The 21,826-nt window shown below is 48.1% G+C and overlaps 1 protein-coding gene across 1 annotated transcript in view; it reads right to left on the bottom strand.

The window, feature by feature from the left end:
* LOC124620132 overlaps positions 1–21,826 on the bottom strand; it is an 81,195-nt gene that overhangs the window by 38,798 nt on the left and 20,571 nt on the right. Inside the window, exon 3 of the mRNA XM_047146802.1 lies at positions 3,068–3,172. Coding sequence (XP_047002758.1) covers positions 3,068–3,172 — 105 coding nt within the window. The remainder of the gene's footprint in view (positions 1–3,067; positions 3,173–21,826) is intronic.

Below are 21,826 nucleotides of genomic sequence, written 5' to 3' on the forward strand. Positions count from 1 at the left end.
TCGTAATTTGTTAAGTACTGGGCTCTGACTGCCTATATTCTTTTCATTATTATTTTTCTGCTGACACCGCCTAGTATTCCTCCATCATAAATTGTGAACTCATTGCCCCTAATGTAGGTAACGCCCAGATATAGGTGAAAATGCCCTTCCTGGGACTTGAAGCAGGGGCTCTAGATTCGAGTGCAGTGCTGAGATGGGTGCATATCTGTCTGCATGCTCCCTGCTTTTGTTCATTTCGCGGTAAACTGAATGAATGGATCGCAGTTGCGGTACGAAAAAGAACCTAGAACCACCTCCAGAGCGATTTACATCCTTCACAGGTGACCATACTATTGTACGATTGTGCACTCGACGTCTAGCACTATTTTAGGAAAGGGAAAATCGTGCTTCGTCGTACCAGAGCACTCGCCTCCAGCCGGTGCCTTCAATTTTTGGTACAGTTTCGCCCACTGAAGATGTGCAGCTGTGAGCAATGTTGTCTGGCGAAATACCTGAGTCCAAATGACTTTCAGTGCCAATATTTATTCGGAAATTCTGAGATGAACTGCATTCACTAACAACAGCATTTCGTGCCGTATTTGAAACTGATTGCCGTTGACCATGCGTGGCACTTGTTTCTGTCGATGTCAACTGTGATGTGTATAGACTAGTGGTCTTTCGCTGTGTCACACAACCGTAAATGGTACATAATACTTTGTTGGCCCGTTGGACAGTCCGTGCTGAGACGCCAACATATCGGGCAATTACAATCAAGGTGTGCTCATGACTACATCTAAACACGAAAGCTCCTTCCTGTTACACTGTCACGTCCACACGTCGACCTGTCCGCCGGCTCCTTACAACCATCTGGCACCTTCATTTCCATGATACACGTCTGCGGTGGAATGTCATATGGCGGCCTGATACTGCTAACACACCACATACAGCAGGCTCGGCCACAGCGTCAAGGGCATCACGATTGCTTGATGTGCTGCGTGCGTGTGGTCTGGGACTTGTTACTACTTGGCACACCTCGGCTTCGTTGGGTCTGTCTCGTCTGTGATCGGTTTGTCTCGAAATTACCTGGTACAGAGCGACTGTTGAATTAGCTATGCGATGTGACACTGTTTTTTCCAGCATTTGATGTGGCATTTTTCGCTTTGCATGACATTCTTCAGTTCGGCAGAATCGTAGTGTCAGTGCTGTTTATTCCTAGCTATTTGCTCGTGACATAACGGAAGTTCAAAGGCCCAGTGGATGTTTCTCAAAGTGAGCCAGTCTAGCGATCTATCGTCACTAGCTCTTAAAAGCGAACGAAAAGCACAATACGTATCGGAGAGAGAGACGAGAATTATCAGTATATATTTTGCGATAGCATAATGGACGGGGACCACACGCAGTTGGAATGGCGTTACAACAACATGCACAAAGAATTTAAGAGACTTAGTTGACGACGAAAGAGGTATATGCACGGGATTCATCGTTTTCGACGTCTAGAAGCACATTATGTTAAATGGAGCTCTTGATGAAACTGGCAGTACGAATAGTTATTTCTACGAAGTAAAATGCGTTATTAAACCCTAAGTTTCAACAATTCTTGATGAAACTGAACAAGGAATAGGGTGAATTTATATTTCACTGCGAAGTTCATTGGTTAAGTCGAGAGGCATGCCTGGAACGATTTTTAGATTTAACACCCACTCCTGTTGAATTTCTGCGCATAGTAACTACAGTTGGAGTCACAAACGATGGCGGTTGAGCTTAGGCTCGTTCTGCGGACCTACGTCACGCATCCTCCGGCAGCCAATGTGTGTTCAGTAGTGTTCTGAAGGCTCTGCCTAATTCGAACACTAAACATGATCGTAGCGTGTTAGTCAGTGAATTTTAATTTCATCTGTTGCGAGTTGTCATGGCTGATGGTGGTGGTAAGCGAGAAATTCTACACAAGCACGTGATAGGCATAATTCGCAGGATACAACCACACATCAAGTACAAGGCAAGTTTATGCGCGTACAGTAACTGTCGCTTGCAACCTTTCGTTTGTCACCTTCGTGAACCGTCTTCGTTCGTGAGTGTAAGATAAGGAATAGGCTGCCAATCTTGCACTTCGCTGCGCACTTGAAGTTCATCAGTAAAATGTTACGAAGTGGGAGGCTACTTATTTGTGATTTGAGTGGAAATTTGATGCATCTAAAAGGAAAATTGCGTTGGGGAAGCGACAGTTGCTGCCAAAGAACGGTATCCAGTTCCCTAACTCTCTGATTCTGAATCAAATGCGAATTTTCAAGAATTCACTGCATCATTGAAAGAATTTCGGAAATAATTTCCTAATCCTTTTTAAAAACATGGCAAATCTCCTATCTGTCTGTGGGTTACTTTATCGACAGTTTACCGTTTCAGTTGAACTTGCACCTGTACTTGTGCAGATGGAACTCATCGATTTGCAGTGTAATATATGTTTTAAAGAACTTTTTCTATAACTACCCAAGAGTAGAAAGACTTTTCACGTCTCTACAATGAGGCTCCAAACGTGATATCAAAGCTTCAATCTAGATATGTGTGAAAGACATTTTTCCCATTATGGAACTACACAATCCATGAATACGTGAAGACCTAAGTGACTAAAATCTGAGAGATGTTTGTGTCTGTCTGTGCGCCGTTAATTTTCTCGTACTTATATTTTATTGCGTCTTCAGGTGGCCAAAAATAATTGAATAATAGCTTTTTTTTTGTTTTCGCGTTCAGAGTTGTTGAGAAATATGAAACCAAGCAAGTTGGTCATTGTTCCTAGAGCAATTGTATTTTCATCTAATGCGACGCATACGCACTTTCACCTTGATCCCACTGAGACAGAGTGGCGTGGCAGTGGCGCAAGCGTGCACTAAGGTGAGGGAAACCAGCACACGAGCGAGAGCTCACGCGTGACGAGTTCTCGGGAGTCTCTGACCCATAGCGTTTCTTAGCGCGAGCTTAGGAAGTGGCTGGCTACCTTTTTTTCTAGTGAACTGAAACCTCAATACACAGGATTATTTACAGAGATCGTATAACATTTTGTTGTTAAACTGCTGGTAGTCATAATGCTACTCACCTCTGACATGAGTTTGTCTCCGAACCAGCAGTATACAGACAGCTCGGTGAACATGGCGCACAAATAGGCGCCAAATTTTCCCGTCTCGCGCACGCTCTGCGCACTCTACAACAGTCAAAAACGCTGAGCACCAAGAGTGAACATTTTGAAGTAGTCATACAACAAACATTTTAATAATGTGAGAGCCACTACATAACTGATTCTGTGTAGTGAAACGTTTAACGGCTGTAGAAACAGATTCTTATGTCTTCGTGACTTTGACCCCCTAGCTGGAAGTGCAGAGATTTTGTGTTGAGGACCCACTTGCAGGGAGACGATAAGTAGAGAAATCCAAACCGAAGCCATCTTTCAGGTATTCATTGCTTTATTGTTTTGTTTCTGATAGCTCTGTTTTGGCTACAGTGCCATTTTGTAGCTGCCAGTGAATAATGTATGCTTACGTTAACAAAAGAAAACAGACTTCAGTATGTTAACGAAATCACAAACTCATCACAAACGATGCTATAGCCTTAAAGGGAGATAAAGCCAATAGTTTGGTTATTACACAAGCAAAAAAAATTCAGAATGAAAAGTTCTCAAACGCTGCCAAACAAAGTAAAAGATATAAAAAATCGAGCAAAGTTGAAGTTGTATCATTTGACAGCACCAGCCTCAACACCAACATACCAGACCAGGAAACTACAAGAACTATAGAGGAAAAGCAACTGATTCACAGAAAATCATCTATAACCTGTGTATGTGACATTAGAGAACAGCTAAAAGTAATATTGACACAAATTTTCATGACTTCAATAACGAAATCTGTAAACGATACGATGGGGAGGCCATGAGCTGCAGTATTGTTTACAATGTAGCAGATATCTTTTTAAACACCTTACAAGAAATTTTTTCTGACCGACGAACCGGCTAGTCAAAAAAAATCGTATGATACTTCATATTTGTTGACGACATTTTGCTCTTGATACAAGCAATCAACCCAGACAGTCAACAAATACGGTACATAAAGCATTAAACGAACTACGTCCAAATATGAAGTTCACAATGGAATCAGAGACTAATAAAATAATAAATTCTCTAGATTTGACAATCAAAAACACGAGGGTTGAACTTAAATAGTGGTAACTATTAATTCACAATCGATACAAAAAAGTTACATGTTTGCACCTGTTACTGTCCTTCAAAGTAACCGCCAGCGTTGTGTAAAACCCGTTGTCAGCGATGTGGAAGGCGTATTATACCGTTAGGAGAGTCTGTTCTGTTGATGGTGCGAATGGAGAGCCTGTCGAATCTCTGAAACAGTTCTGAAGCGAATCTCACGAAGTGGTTCCTTCATCTTCGGAATCAAATCAGTGTCACAAGGACATAAGTCTGGGGAGCATGGTGGACGGTACAGTACTTCCCTGTCCCATCTACCGAACAGAGCAGCCACAGCTTGCGCTGTATGCGCCCGCGCATTGTCGTGCAAAATGATGGGTGGGTTGCGCAGGAAGTGTCGCCCTTTCTTCCGCAAAGCTGGTCGCAGGTGATGCTCCAAAAACAAACAGCAATACTGTGCATTGACGGTCTGCCGTGGAGGAGCGTAATGCCTAAGAATAACACCAACACAGTCGTACACGAGAATCACCAAAAATTTAGACCGCTACATTCGCACCATCAACGGAATAGGCCCTCCTAACGGTATCTACTACGCCTTCCACTTCGCTGGCAACGGGTTCTACACAACGCTGGTGACTACTACGAAAGTCAATAACAGACGCAAACATGTAACTCTTTTGTACCGGTTGTGAATAAATAGTTGCCGCTATTTAAGCTCAAACCCTCGTATTAATAATATTTACAGAAAGCTACGCTGACAGACATCATCATAAAAGCAAAATCGTTTCATCCTGTAGCACATAAACATGCATATTTCCATACAATGATCAACATACTAACCAACCTACAACAATAACAAGCTGCAGTACAAAAGAATTAGAAATTGTACATTATATAGAGCAGCAAATTAATTATAAGAAAAATATAATCACGCAAATCTGTAAAAGACACTCCAAACCAGCACACAGTGACATCCATAAGCACATAAAACAACTAAAAGAATCACCAGTGCCATAGAAAATTTGTTACCTACCTACTACATTCATAGCAAATACACCCAACAAATTAAACGTACTAGTGAAAAAATACAGGAGTAAGATTAGGCCACGGAACCAAACATAAGTTAAATTTTAATTACGGCAGTCAGGGCGTAGTGTACTGATGTTGGGATCGAACACTGAAGACTGGGAATTATGTGATGTTATGAAATGATCGCTTACGAATACAATTAATTTACTGAGCCCACAAGGGTACACACGAGAACCTGTCACCTACAGAGCAGGAACAGCATTAATTATATACGTCATAGCCGGCCATTGTCAACATCACCACACTACGCTGCCGATGACGTAAGTAAACATAACCTAAAACACAGATTCATTCTGGGAAAAACAAATTACCATTCCTCACACATGATGCACGTGCAGAACCAATGGTCAAGATTGCGATGAATTATTCATAGGGCAAACAGGAAGAAGTTCAAGAATTAGGAATTGAGAACACATAAAAAATAGCGACACAAATCCATCCACTTTCTTCAGTCACATGAAAAGAGAAAATTGCAAAGTAGATCAGATAGAACGGGTGAAACAAATGTTGTGCATAACACTGAAATTCTTTGAAATAAACAGAAATGCATATGCACGCTATAACTACATAAAGAGCATATTAGACGAACAAACTAATCTAAAACACAAACTCTATACTTAAAATTATATTGACATCTTAAATATAAATAACGCATAACGTACCCAGCCAAAACACAGATAAAATTAATACCAAAGATCAAATCACTAATGCACAGATAATGATAGATTAATAAATTAAAACCAAATTGTAGTCATAGTCTAACACAACAGTCATGACACTTCGTCTCGTTTTTGCTACCCTTGCCGTAGCACCGCGCCAAGCGGCCAGCAAGCGACACTTCTGAATATCATATCGGATCAGTGCGATTAGTATCGCTTTTATTGAGTTGTGTCAAATGTGGACCGTATGTAGGGCCATACAAATTGATAATAACTAAAACCTGACACCTCATTTGTCGTTCTTTAGTTTCCTAAGGATCCTGGGAGATAAGATACGGTACATTAGGCGACAGTTTATTTACCACTGTATAATAACGTGCAGATATTTACTGAAGGATATCATTTTCGTTTAACAACAAAAAATAGCTAGTAAACATCATAAGACCTGACCTTTTCCAGAAAGATGTCGTATGTCTACCCAACAAAGCAAAGTTTTCTGCCGCTTCGGATTATCCGAGCGGTCTGAGGCGCTGCAGTCATGGACTGTGCGGCTGGTCCCGGCGGAGGTTCGAGTCCTCCCTCGGGCATGGGTGTGTGTGTTTGCCCATAGGATAATTTAGGTTATGTAGTGTGTAAGCTTAGGGACTGATGACCTTAGCAGTTAAGTCCCATAAGATTTCACACACATTTGAACAACAAAGTTTCCTTCAGTACACTTCCAGTCGAATCAGTGAATGTGAACCGCCGGAAACTTGAATGAAATGTAATACCTACATTATTTAACGTTCCACATAAGCCACCATACCTGTAACTGAAGGGAAAACTGCAAAGACGTGTCAATAAAGCATTAAAAGCAATAAAATTTGTTTCCCGACGGAGAAGAAACCGATTTCACAATTTTTACTACATCTGAGCCACAAACAGAAAGAATCAACCAGGTATACAGATGGCTTTCCACGTATTTACGAATTTCTAAATAAATGCTGAGTGTTTTTTTGTGAATTTGGCTGCGTTCTAGAGCTGCTGAGATAATTGGTGCCGCTACTATAGTGTTGGTTTAGGTGAAGAAACCACTAAATTTCAGAGCAATTCCTTGTGTCGCCTAGTTAATTGGATAAAAACAATTACATTCATTTATTTATATTACAGTTAACAAGTATATAAGGAACTTTATAAACTTTTATTTCCTTAAAAGGGACCGTTTTGCAGCGGGATGCTATCAGCACCGGACTGATCCTTTAGACCACAACTGATGGGTCAAAACTAATTCAGGTAAATCCTATCGTCCATTTATAGTCCCATCCTAAGACACGTTTAGTAAAACAAAGTGATGACTGGCAGTATTTTAAAAGGAAAATTAAGAATAATGTTGATGTATAGACCTTTCTCTCCTGAGGATAAGATTCTTCTATAAATAAGAGTATCTTAAGACTGAGTGAAGACACAAGATGATATCTCAAGATTTTAAACATGGCTGCAGCAGCAACTGTTAAAATTCTTCACAATAAAGGATGGCAGCCAAAAACAGTTGCAGGATAGAATTTTTTTTTTTTTTTTATTAAAATTCTTGACCAAGGTTTCGGTACATATAAATATACCTTCATCAGAAGTACATTTCCTGAATAGAAGACACATTCATTAGAAAAGCCATATCAACGAAAGTTTTTTTTTTTTTTTTTTTTTTTTTTTTTTCTTTATTGTATTTCAATTCCCCTATCGGGGCGGGCTGGCAGCAGCATATGCGCTGCTCTTCAGCCGAAAGACATAGAACAAAACAATAGAAGACATTTAAAAACAGCAAAGGAGAGAAGAAGGCGAACATAGATATAAAAAGGGAGAACATCATGGAAGGCAATATACAAAAAACGGGGTGACTGTAAAATGGAGATAAAAAACTGTTTAAAAGTAGCACACACAAAAAGCCACACACTGCGACGATTAAAAGAAACACAAGGCACAGTATGACTGAAGCATAAAGGTGTTGACGGCTGGCATAGCACACAGCGTAGCACTGACGGCGAACCTCAAGGCAGCACACAATTAAAATCACACCTCTTGACGCACACGAGAAAAGCACGAAACACAACACTGACGTGGCACACTGATGTTGATCAATACAGAGGATCTGCCAGGTTCAAGGAGATGAGGGAGACCTGAAGAAGGGAGGGAGGGGAAGAGATGGGGGAGGGGAAATGGGGGGCGCTCGGAAGAGGGCCAGGGAGGGAGGGATGTGGGAAGGAGAGAAGCAAGTATGGGGTGCAGGGTCTCAGGGGAGGGGGTCAACGAAAGTGAGAAACAGAAGCTTAAATAACGGTGAAATTGCTAAAGTAATACAGACACACAATCTTTAGTACTTACTAAAATTACATCATGCACTGGAGAATAATGAAACAATTATGCCAAAAGGCGTCGTCAGTAATTAAAATATCATCTCCATTTGTACAACATGTGTAATGGGTACAGGATCAAAGCGAACAGTTTAACAATGTTACTTCGCCTATGAACTGTTGAGACACGAGTGTGAAGGCACTAAGGTAGATTGTTTCGCCGAGAGAGGGCACTTGCATGTGCCAGACTCGCGCATATTACAATCCATAAATACATACATAAGCGCATCAAAATTATTAAAGGTTGTGTTAATTCAAACTTTGTCTTAATAAATAAAGCGTATCACGCCAATTAAAGACATTTATGTAAACTAGAAATATAGAACCAAATTTATCTGTGTCCTAGTGTCAGACGGATAAAGCTTGCGCTTGGAACATCTAACGAGAGAGGGCACTACTGTAATGCGCGAGAGTCTCGCGTAACGTAGGCAGTGAAATACATACTAGCGAAACAACCAAAATGTTATAATAAAACGAAACCATCTGTCTGTATGAATAAAACTTAGTAGTCATTTAACCACACATACACATTGAAATTCATAATTAACAAACATCACAATATGTAGATCCCAACAAGATAGGAAAAGCGCATTTCACCGGCATCAACAAGCAAGAAAATAACTCCTAGTCAGCCAGACTATATTACATTAAGGCAATGAGAGGTTTGAAACTGTCTAAAAAATTTTTGTTTCGAAGCTGCACCTGTTCATTAAGAACAAAACCATCTTTTAGAGACAGATGCTTGAAAATCTCTAATTCTTCGAGCAAGTCTAGTTTGTCACCTTTATCAGCTTCATGAAGCAGCTCTACGTCGTCCAGTTCTCTTGGCGTGTGCTGTAAGAGCCATAGATGTTCAGCAAAGGTGGAATTATATACGTTTTCTCCATTTTTACCTAACTTGTGTTCTTTATACCTAACTTTAATAGGTCTACCTGTCTGCCCTATGTAATAGTTTGGGCAGTCGTTACAAGTAATTTTGTATACACCGGACTTAGTGCTGAGTTCTTCTCGTGCTCCAATATTATGAATTACTCTACGTTTGAGGCTATTATTTACGGAGAAAGCAACTCTATAACCGTATTGTTTCTGTAAAAGTCTTTTAATCTTATATGAAACGTTCCCTAAAAATGGAATAGAAATAAAGTTATTACTCTCATAGTTTTTTGTCCTGTTATCTCCTAAAGTAGAAAATTTTACAGCTGTTTTTTTTCTTAGCAATTTGGTCAATTAATTTAGGGTCGTATCCATTGTTAGTGGCTATTGATTTTAATAAAAATATTTCCTTTTCAAAACACTTCTGTGCTAAAGGTGTGCTCACAGCGCGATGAACTGCAGAATGAAAAAAGGCGATCTTGTGAGTTTGAGGATGACAGGAATCTGCTGGAATAATATTATCAGAAAAAGTTTCTTTACGGAAAATGTCGAAGCTAATGGTGTTACCCGATAACTTAAGTTTCAAATCAAGAAAATTGAGTTCTCTCTCGTTATTTTGTATCTCTTTTGTAAATTTCATTTTCTTGTGAAAACTGTTGAAAACATGAAACAGTTGTTGTAGATCTTGGTCACAACCTTGAAATAGTATGAGTATATCATCAACATAACGAGCATAAAAAGAAATCTTATTGCCTAACGTAGGGTTGTTTTTGAAGAAATTTTCTTCTAGTGCATTCATAAAGATGTCAGCAAAGATGCCAGCTAACGGGCAACCCATGGCTAAGCCGAATGGTTGCTCATACATTTTACCATTAAACTGAAAGTAATTGTAATCTAGTACAACCTGCAGTAGTGACATAAGTTCCGACAACTGTAGCTCACTTAAAGTTTTATGTTGTCGAATGTTACCTTCAATAATCTTAAGAGTGATATCCACTGGAACATTAGTGTATAAACTTACGACGTCAAAAGAAACCAAACGAGAGGAAGAAGTGATCTCAATTGATTTTAGCTTGTTTATTACCTCAGCACTATTTTTAACAGAGTAATTGTTTTCAAAAACAAAGGCTTCTTTAATTTTAGTGTGTAAAAATCTCGCTAATTTGTGATGTGGGCTCTTTATTCCATTAACAATGGGACGAACTGGGTGTTGACTTTTGTGTACCTTAAACTGACTTCTAAGCGTAGGTGCTCTAGGGTTCATGTTAATTAAGGTTTTCTTTTGAAACTCTTTCATAAGATGTTTTCTTCTCCTTAACGTATCTCTAATTTGCTTTTGTAACGTAGGGGTATAATCCTGCTCAGTTTCAAATATACCATTTTCTTCGAAAAAAGCCAAAGTTTTAGCAATGTATTCACTTTTGTAGGCTACAACAAGCGAATTTCCTTTGTCTGATTTAGTGATGAGAGCCTCATTATTTTTTAATTTACGGTTAATACTAGTAATAATGTTACCACCTCTCTGTTTTAAATCACTGTTTTTTACCGACTTGACCTCTCTTTCTATAATTGCGCTACATTCATGAGCTATCCTATTTTGTTGGGATTTTTCAGTTTTTACGGAGTCAAGACCAACTTTAAGGTCAACAATAAAATTATCTATCACTTTAGGATCGTTAATATCAGGCATGAAATTGTATTTAAAACCTCTCGCTAGCATGGCGCTTTCTTGAGGGGTAAAGCTTATAGAAGTTTTGTTTAGCACTCTGTCGAAAAATTGGTGTTCGCAATTTCTATTCCATTTTTAGGGAACGTTTCATATAAGATTAAAAGACTTTTACAGAAACAATACGGTTATAGAGTTGCTTTCTCCGTAAATAATAGCCTCAAACGTAGAGTAATTCATAATATTGGAGCACGAGAAGAACTCAGCACTAAGTCCGGTGTATACAAAATTACTTGTAACGACCGCCCAAACTATTACATAGGGCAGACAGGTAGACCCATTAAAGTTAGGTATAAAGAACACAAGTTAGGTAAAAATGGAGAAAACGTATATAATTCCACCTTTGCTGAACATCTATGGCTCTTACAGCACACGCCAAGAGAACTGGACGACGTAGAGCTGCTTCATGAAGCTGATAAAGGTGACAAACTAGACTTGCTCGAAGAATTAGAGATTTTCAAGCATCTGTCTCTAAAAGATGGTTTTGTTCTTAATGAACAGGTGCAGCTTCGAAACAAAAATTTTTTAGACAGTTTCAAACCTCTCATTGCCTTAATGTAATATAGTCTGGCTGACTAGGAGTTATTTTCTTGCTTGTTGATGCCGGTGAAATGCGCTTTTCCTATCTTGTTGGGATCTACATATTGTGATGTTTGTTAATTATGAATTTCAATGTGTATGTGTGGTTAAATGACTACTAAGTTTTATTCATACAGACAGATGGTTTCGTTTTATTATAACATTTTGGTTGTTTCGCTAGTATGTATTTCACTGCCTACGTTACGCGAGACTCTCGCGCATTACAGTAGTGCCCTCTCTCGTTAGATGTTCCAAGCGCAAGCTTTATCCGTCTGACACTAGGACACAGATAAATTTGGTTCTATATTTCTAGTTTACATAAATGTCTTTAATTGGCGTGATACGCTTTATTTATTAAGACAAAGTTTGAATTAACACAACCTTTAATAATTTTGATGCGCTTATGTATGTATTTATGGATTGTAATATGCGCGAGTCTGGCACATGCAAGTGCCCTCTCTCGGCGAAACAATCTACCTTAGTGCCTTCACACTCGTGTCTCAACAGTTCATAGGCGAAGTAACATTGTTAAACTGTTCGCTTTGATCCTGTACCCATTACACATGTTGTACAAATGGAGATGATATTTTAATTACTGACGACGCCTTTTGGCATAATTGTTTCATTATTCTCCAGTGCATGATGTAATTTTAGTAAGTACTAAAGATTGTGTGTCTGTATTACTTTAGCAATTTCACCGTTATTTAAGCTTCTGTTTCTCACTTTCGTTGCGATCTAGAGGGTTGGATCCCCTCCTTCGAAAGCGTCAGATTGCAAAGCCTGGGCTACTCTCAGGGTGGAATCTCCGTCTTCGAAGACTGTGTGTGTCTGTCTGTCTGCCCGCTGCTGTCGCTGTTCGTTGGTTCGTTCGTTCGTTCGTCCGTCCGTCCGCCTGCTGGCTGTCCATCGCCGTCGTCGTAACCGCTGCCGCCGAAGCCGCCGCCGCCGCCGCCTGCTGTTCGTCCGTCTGTTCGCCGCCGACGCCGACGCCGACGCCGCCTGCTGTTCGCCGCTGCCCATCGCCGACGCCGACGCCGCCTGCTGCACGTCCGTCTGTCCGTCGCCGTTCGTCTGCAATGAGTACTCCCACCTCCACCGTCATCTACACCTCCCCCTCCCCCTCTCCCACAGTCACTTCCTGGAGTGCCGCCTCTGGCCTCCCTCCTTCCACCTCCCCTTCCCTTCCTCCACTTACCCACCCCCCTATCTCCTCCCCTGCTGTATACCCACACCTCTACACCCTTCCTCCAGCCTCCACACCCTCAACAGCTCCCACTCCTACCCCCGCCCTCACGTACGCCTCTGTTGCCGCCTCTGCTGCCGCCCCTCAGGTGGTTGGCTTCCCCTCTCTCACCGACCCCGTCGCTTCGTCTTCTGCATCTCCCGCACGCATCACGTTGCGCCGAGCCACCATCGCCACCACTGAACCAGCTGCTTCTCCCGGTGCCTCCACTACGCCACAGGGATCTGCCACCCGCCACCTCCCTCTCCTCCCCGTCCCTCTCCCCTCCTCCCAGCCTCCAGTCTCCAAAAAACCCCAAAAGCGCGTCCTTACCGACTCTGCTCCCGCCACTTCCCACAAAAAATCAACGCCTCCTCCCCCTCCCCCTCCCCCTGCCGTCACCATGGACACCACCCCTCCTCCTGCCACCCCTACCTTGGCCCCCACCCTCCACACCTTTGTCCTGTCCACTCCCGATCCTAAGTTCCTCGACGCTCGTACCCTCACCAAGGAAATACGAAAGTACTTACCTGGTGCTCCCATCTCCCAACTCATTCCCCGCAGGGACTCAGTCCTTATCAAGTCCCCATCCCCATCATTTCACACAGACCTCCTGCGAAAACTCCCACGAGTTATGTTTGGCCCCCACGCCTCTCTGACACCCTTCCTTTCCGCTTCCACTCCTCGTCAGCCCCAGCCTCCCCGTCGCCCCCCCACCTACACCGCTGTGATCACCAAGCTCAGCCCGGTGATCACAGAGGATGAAGTGTTGGTAGAATTGAACTCCCACCCGGACTTGGAAATCCGCTCTGCTCGCCGTATCCACAATGCCTCTGGTCCCACCTACCTCATGCGGGTATTCTCAGAGTCCGCCCCGTCCATAGACCATCTCCTCACCCAGGGTGCCCTGATATACCACCGTCGCCACCCTGTTGAATCCTCCAAATCCCCTCCCCAATCCTACCGTTGCCAACGGTGCCTGATGTACAATGACCACCTGACTCCCAACTGCAAAAACCCCCCCACCTGTCCCCATTGCAAGGCCTCCCACTTTCTCAAGAACTGCCCCAACCTCGCTGCTCCTCCTTCCTGTAATACCTGCAATGGCCCCCATCCCACATACTCCCACAAGTGTAAAGCTAAACCCCCTCCAGCCACCCCTGAACTTACAGTCCCAGTTCGTCCCGTCGATCCTCCTGTCCATCCTAACAATTCCCTCCGTCCACCCCCCACGGCCGAGGACATCATCCGGTTCATTACCGTTGTACTCCAAAACATTCACCCTTTTCAGCGCCCGCACACCTTCCAACAAATATCCCTTGCTGCTCGCTCTGTGTTCCACCTGAACACCTTCGCCACTTACTCCCACAACCAAGCCCACTTCACCTTCACCCGCCTCGACACCCTAGTTTAAGTCTCTTCCCTTCCCTCTCTTCCCCCCCTCCTTCCCGTCATGGCGCGGCACGAGTCTCGCATCCTCTTCCAGAACATTCGCTCCTTCCGCTCCAACAAATACCTCCTCATGCACACCCTCTCCCACCACCAGGTCGACACCTTCCTCCTGAATGAAACCTTTCTCCAGCCCCACCATTCTGTCCGCTCCTCCCCCTATATCCTCCACCGCACTGATGCTCCTGGTCCTCGTGCGCAGGGTGGAGTCGCGATTGGCCACCTTAAGCATATCCCCGTCCGGCCACAACCTCTCCTCAATGACCCCACTGAACACCTTATCCTTAGCGTCTTCTTCCCCTCCCTCACCATTACCTGTGCCACCATCTATGTCCGCTCCACTGCTCCTCTTCCTTATGACTTCATCTCACACATTGATCACACCTTCTCCACCTATGTGATTGCCGCCGACCTCAACGTCCATAGCCGCACTCCTGCTGCCCTTCGGCGGTGGCATCAGTTCCTCTCCACAATCCAGGGTGACCTTGTTCCCATTCCCCAGCACACCCGACCCGAAAGTAACACCACCCCCGATGTTGTCATTGCCTCCGCCAACCTCCTTGGGCGTATCACTGTCGCCGTCCTTGACCCCACAGGTAGCGATCACCTCCCTGTCCTTCTCACCATAACGTCTGCAAACCGCCCCCCTCCAGCTCCGCAACCTGCACCCCCTCCCAAGGTCGTCCATGACTATCGCCGTGCCAACTGGGCTGCCTACCGGGACTCCATCTCCACCCAGGTCGAAAGCCACCCTCTTACCTATCGCCATCCTGACGACATCATCCGCGCCTCGTCCTTCCTTCAGACGGTAATTACTGACGCCGTGGAGGCCCATGTTCCTACTAAAACCATCCACCCACACCGTCCCACTCTCCCTCCGCGGGCTGTCCTCCTCCTCCGTGAATCCCGCCGCCTCTATCGCTCCTTCCTCCGCACTCGTGACAGGGATACACTCCAACGCCACCGGCAAATACAGCGACACGTACGGAACCTTATTACAGCAACGAAACGCCGGGACTGGCGCCAGACCTGCACACGACTCAATGCCACCCTCCCTATCAACTCCTCCAAGTACTGGTCTGCCTTCCATCGTCTTACTGGTTCCCTTTCCGCTCCCCACTACCCCCTTCTCCATAACGATCGCCCCCTTCCAGACAACCTCAGTAAGGCCAACCACTTCGCTTCCCACCTTTCCGAGGTCTTCTCCATCCCCGATGATCCCCACTTTGATTATTCTCTTTTCCCCACCGTCATGGAACGTGCTGATACCTCAGTCGCTCCACTTGCTCCTAGTCTCCAGTACTTGGGGCAGTTGCCCCCCTCGGACGTCAACACTCCCATCACAGCACAAGACATTAAACTTCTCCTCCAGTCCAAACGCAACACGGCCCCTGGTCACGACTGTGTCACCTACCGTCACCTTCGAGAAAGCCCCTATTCCTTCCTAACTGTCCTCGCCCATCTCTATAATGTCATCCTCTCTACTGGCTTCTACCCTGACCTGTGGAAGACCTCCCGCGTCCTCCTCTTCCTCAAACCCAACAAACCCCCTTCTGCCGCCTCTTCCTATCGTCCCATCTGCCTCACCTCCGTCTTCAGTAAGGTCCTTGAATCCATCCTCTCCCACCGTATCCATCGGCACCTTGCTCAACACCACCTCCTCCCCCTTACCCAGTGTGGCTTCCGACCCTCCTTCTCTGCTGATGACCAACTCCTCAACCTTGTTCACCTTCTGTCCCTCCAGCTCAACTCCCGTCGCTCCGCCATTTTTGTTTCCCTTGACCTCCAAAATGCCTATGACCGTGTATGGCATCCCGGTCTCCTCTTTAAACTCCAAACCTACGCCCTGCCTATCAATTTTGTCCGTCTGGTCGCTTCCTTCCTCTCGCACCGTCCTTCCTATGTCGCCCTCCACAACACCAACTCCCGTATCTTTTATCCCACGGCTGGCGTCCCCCAGGGTTCTGTCCTCTCCCCTCTCCTTTATCTCTTGTATACAGCTGATATGCCCAAGCCACCCCCACCAGTTCACCTTCTCCAATATGCTGATGACACCGCCTTCCTGGCTCTCTATCCTACCCTTCAAAGGTCTCAACGTACCCTCCAAACCCACCTTAACCAGTTCACCACTTGGTGTAACCAGTGGCTCCTCCGTCTCAACCCCTCCAAAACCCAGGCAATCATCATAGGCCGTACCACTCGCTCCTTTCGCCTCCAAGATTTCTACCTCACCCTTTATGGTCGTCCTATCCAACTCACCCCCACCCTGAAATACCTTGGCCTCACCCTTGACCGACACCTCACCTGGACCCCTCATCTCCTGACCATCCAGCAGAAAGCCCATTCCCGCCTCCGCCTGCTGAAACTCCTGTCCGGCCGGACATGGGGATTGCATCCTTCTACCATCCTCCACACCTACAAATCCCTCATCCGTCCTATCCTCTGTTATGCCAGCGTCGCCTGGATCTCCGCCCCCACCCGCTTTTACAAGGCTCTCCAAATCCTTGAACGCCATGCGCTCCGCCTTGCCTTCCGTATCCGCCTTCCTTCCCCCACACGGCTCCTGTATGAACTGATCCCCTTCCCCCACCTCCTCTTGTTCCTCCAACATCTCCGCATCCTTTACGTTGTTCGCAGGGTTGATCCCCCCCACCCTCTGGTTTCCTCCTTCCTCTCCACCCCCCGCCCGTTGCCGCGCCTCTATCGCTGTATCCCTCCCTCTCTCCACCTCCACACCCTCCATCTCCTTCATCAGGGCAATTTCCAACGCCTCCCCCTCCCGGATGACGAACTTCGCCGTGACATATACCCTTCCTTCCAACTATAACCCGGCCTTGTTCCCCCCCCCCCCCTCCCCAGGGCCCCCTTCTCCTCTTTCCTCCTTCTCCCAGAGCGGATTTTCCTCCATCCCCCCCTCCCCTGAGACCCTGCACCCCATACTTGCCTCTCTCCTTCCCACATCCCTCCCTACCTGGCCCTCTTCCGAGCGCCCCCCATTTCCCCTCCCCCATCTCTTCCCCTCCCTCCCTTCTTCAGGTCTCCCTCATCTCCTTGAACCTGGCAGATCCTCTGTATTGATCAACATCAGTGTGCCACGTCAGTGTTGTGTTTCGTGCTTTTCTCGTGTGCGTCAAGAGGTGTGATTTTAATTGTGTGCTGCCTTGAGGTTCGCCGTCAGTGCTACGCTGTGTGCTATGCCAGCCGTCAACACCTTTATGCTCCAGTCATACTGTGCCTTGTGTTTCTTTTAATCGTCGCAGTGTGTGGCTTTTTGTGTGTGCTACTTTTAAACAGTTTTTTATCTCCATTTTACAGTCACCCCGTTTTTTGTATATTGCCTTCCATGATGTTCTCCCTTTTTATATCTATGTTCGCCTTCTTCTCTCCTTTGCTGTTTTTAAATGTCTTCTATTGTTTTGTTCTATGTCTTTCGGCTGAAGAGCAGCGCATATGCTGCTGCCAGCCCGCCCCGATAGGGGAATTGAAATACAATAAAGAAAGAAAAAAAAAAAAAAAAAAAAAACTTTCGTTGCACATTCGAGGGTTGGATTCCCTCTCTTCTTCATCGAAGAGTTTCACTGCCTGGGCTACTCTCAGGGTGCGCCTTCGACGTGGAAGATCCCTGCCGTGTCGTCTGTTTGCCGCCGCCTTCCGCTTGGTCGCCGCCTTCCGCTTGGTCGCCGCCTTCCGGTCCTTGCAGCCGCCGCCGCCGCCGCCGTCGCCGCCTGCCGGGGCTCGCCGCCCCCGCCTGGTCGCCGCCTGCCGGTGCTCGCTGCCGCCGCCGCCGCCGCCGCCTGCCGGTGCTCGCCGCCTGCCGGTGCTCGCCGCCGCCGCCGCCGCCGCCGCCGCCGCCGCATACCGGTGCTCGCCGCCGCCGCCTGCCGGTGCTCGCCGCCGCCGCCGCCGCCGCCGCCGCCGCCGGTGCCCGCCGCCGCCATCCGGTGCCGCCTGGTCGCCGCCGTCCTGACCCTGGTCTACGGCCGTCTTCGTCTTCATCCGTCTTCGTCTTTGTCTGTCCCCGGTTTCTGTCCTCTCCTCTTCGTTCTGTTCATTCTTGTTTCTCTCTCCCGTCATGTCCGCCCCCACCACCACTGTCACTACCACCACCACCGCCATTGTCTATACCTCCCCTTCCGCCGCCTCCACCACTATAACTTGGTGTGCCCAGTCCCACCTCCCTCCTTCCATTCCACCTCTCCTCACTCTCCCTTCACCCTCTATCTTTGTCGCCCCCTCTCCCGCTTCTTCCTCCCGCTCCTCTCGTTCTGATCCCTTCCCCCCACTCCCCCAGCCTGTCACTGCAGCTCCAGCTCGGGTGGTGGCCCGTCGGGCCACTGCCCACGCCCAGCTCTCCCCGTCCCCTTCGCCATCACCGCCGCCACTGCCACCGTCATCGTCATCGTCGCCTTCACCGTCACCGTCACCATCTCCGGCGCCGACTCCGGCCCCGGGACCTGCCCCTCCCCGCCACATTCCCGTTGTCCCCATCCCCCACACCTCCTCCACCGCCGTCAAGCGCCCCGGTGGCACCCCTGCTTCCTCTGCTTCCAAAAAGGCTGCGCCTCGTCCTCCTTCCCCCACCCATGATGCCATGGAAGTCTCCCCGCCTGTCCCTGCCCCCTCATCCTCCTCCTCTCCCCCTTCCTCCTACCGCTACCTCCTCTCCCGTCCTGATCCCTCTCTCCTTGAAGCCCGGAACCTCACCCTCTTCCTTCGCCAGCATTGTCCTGGTGCCCCCATCTCCCTCCTCACTCCTCGCCGAGATTCGGTCCTCATCTCCTCCCCCAGCCCAACCCTCCATACTGACATCCTCTCCCGTCTCCCCATCACCCGTTTTGGTCCCAACGCCTCCCTTACCCCTGCTCCTTCTCCATCTCCTACCCGCCAACCCCAACCCCCGCGTCGCCCGCCGACCCTCACCGCCGTGATCACGCAGCTCAGTCCGTCGATCACGGAGGAGGAGGTGTTGGCGGAGCTCCAGGCCCATCCCACGCTGGAGGTGCGGGCGGTCCGCCGCATTTTCAACTCGGCCGGCCCCACCCGCCTTATGCGGGTTTTCTCTGAGGACGCCCCCTCCATTGACCGTCTCCTGAAGGAGGGTGCCCTCCTCTTCCACCAGCGGTACAAGGTCGACCCTTCCCGTTCCCCTCCTCAATCCCTGCGCTGCCAGAGGTGTCTGCGCTATAATGCGCACCCCACAGCTGAGTGCCGCGAGGCCCCCACCTGCCCGCATTGTCGGCAGGCGCACTTCCTCCGGCAGTGCCCTAACCTCCAATCCCCTCCCTCCTGTAATACCTGCAATCTCCCTCATCCCACCTACTCCCAAAAGTGTAAAGCCCGACCCCCTCCAACCACTCCTGAACTTACCGTACCTGTCCATCCTCTGGACGCCCCCACCCCTCCTGGCAATTCCCTTCGTCCCCCACCCACCGCTGAGGACATCATCAGGTTCCTCACCATCGTCCTCCAGAATGTTCATCCCTTTCAGCGCCCTCACACCCTCCAGCAGATCTCCCTTGCTGCCCGTTCCATCTTCCAACTCAAGATGTACGCCACCTACTCCAACAACCAGGCCCATTTCACCTTCTCCCGTCTTGACACCCTCGTTTAAATCCCAGTCATGGCGCGACAGCAACGAATCCTTTTCAACAACATCCGCTCCCTTCCCGCCAACAAAAACCTGTTCCTGCACACCCTTGCCACCCACCGCGTTGATGCCTTCCTCCTCAATGAAACCTTCCTGCAACCCCACCACACAGTCCACACTTCGCCCTACCTCCTCCACCGCTCCGATAATCCCCTCCCGATTGCGCGTGGCGGAGTTGCCATTGGTCACCACCGCCAGATCCCCGTTCGGCTCCAACCTCTCCTTCCCGACCCCACCGAACACCTGATCCTTAGTCTCTTCTTCCCCGGCCTTACCGTTACCTGCGCCACCATCTATGTCCGCCCCAACGCTCCTATTCCCTTCGACTTCCTCTCCCACGTCGATCGTACCTTTTCCTCCTACGTGATCGCCGCCGACCTCAACATCCATAGTCGTTCCGCTGCCCAGTTACGGCGATGGCATCGGTTCCTCTCCACCCTTCAAGGTGACCTCGTCCCCATCCCCCGGCATACCCGTCCTGAATCCAACTCCACTCCTGATGTTATCCTCTCCTCCCCCAACCTCCTTGGCCGCATAACGGTGGATGTCCTGGAGCCTATTGGTAGCGACCATCTCCCTGTCCTCCTCACCGTTTCAGACAGTCGTCGCCCTCGCCCCGACCCTCGTACTGACCCTCCCCCTAAGTATGTCCACGACTATTCCCGAGCCAACTGGAATGCCTACCGGGATACCCTTTCCACCCAGGTCGATAGCCACCCTCTCACCTACCACCACCCTGACGATGTCACCCTTGCCGCCTCCTTTCTCCAGCGGACCTTGTCTGAGGCCGTGGAGGCCCACGTTCCTACTGTCGCCATCCACCCCCACCGTCCTACCTTACCCCCACAGGCCGTTCTCCTCCTCCGTGAATCCCGTCGTCTCTACCGTGCCTTCCTCCGCACGCGTGACCCGGACACACTACGACGCCACCGGCAACTCCAGCGACACGTTCGTAATTTGCTCGCGGCTGAGAAACGCCGGGACTGGCGACAGACATGCACCCGTTTAAATGCAACCCTACCAATCAACTCGTCCAAGTTCTGGTCGGCCTTCCGTCGCCTTACCGGAACTAAACCCTCCCCCTATTATCCTCTTCTCCATGATGATCACCCTTTCCCTGACTCCCTTAGTAAGGCCAATCACTTTGCCTCCTACCTCTCCGATGTATTTTCCGTCCCCGATGATCCCCAGTTCGATTACTCCCTCTTCCCGGATATCCGCGATCGAACTGACACCTCTTCCCCTCCCCTCGCTCCTGGCTTCCAGTACTTGGACAACATTACACACACGGAACTCAATGCCCCTATCACTACACAGGATCTCATTGCTACCCTCCGCACAAAACGCAACACCGCTCCTGGTCACGATCGTGCCACCTACCGTCACCTTCGTGAAGCTCCTGTCTCTTTCCTCTCCACCCTGGCCAGGCTCTACAATGTAGTCCTGTCCACCGGTTACTACCCCGACCTGTGGAAAACCTCCCGTATCCTCATGTTCCTTAAACCTGGCAAACCGCCGTCCGCCGTCTCCTCCTACCGTCCCATCAGCCTTACCTCGGTCTTCAGCAAGGTCCTAGAATCTATCCTCACCCGCCGCATCCACCAGCATCTCCGCCAGCACCGCCTCCTTCCCGTCACCCAGTGTGGCTTTCGGCCATCCTTCTCTTCCGACGATCTTCTCCTTCACCTCACTCATCTCCTTTCCGAACAGCTTAATTCCCGTCGCTCCGCCATCTTCCTCTCACTTGACCTCGAACGCGCTTATGACCGCGTCTGGCATTCCGGTCTCCTCTTCAAGCTCCAAACCTTTGCCCTTCCCATTAACTACGCCCGTCTGATCGGTTCCTTTCTCTCCCGCCGTCCTTCCTATGTCACCATCCATAACACCAATTCCTACACCTTTTTCCCCTCCGCCGGTGTGCCCCAAGGCTCCGTCCTCTCCCCCCTTCTGTACCTTTTGTACACGGCGGACATGCCGCCGCCGTCGCCCCCCGTCCACCTCCTCCAGTTTGCCGATGACACCGCCTTCCTCGC

Source organism: Schistocerca americana, chromosome 6 (genome assembly GCF_021461395.2).
Source record: "Schistocerca americana isolate TAMUIC-IGC-003095 chromosome 6, iqSchAmer2.1, whole genome shotgun sequence".
NCBI classification, from domain to species: domain Eukaryota; kingdom Metazoa; phylum Arthropoda; class Insecta; order Orthoptera; family Acrididae; genus Schistocerca; species Schistocerca americana.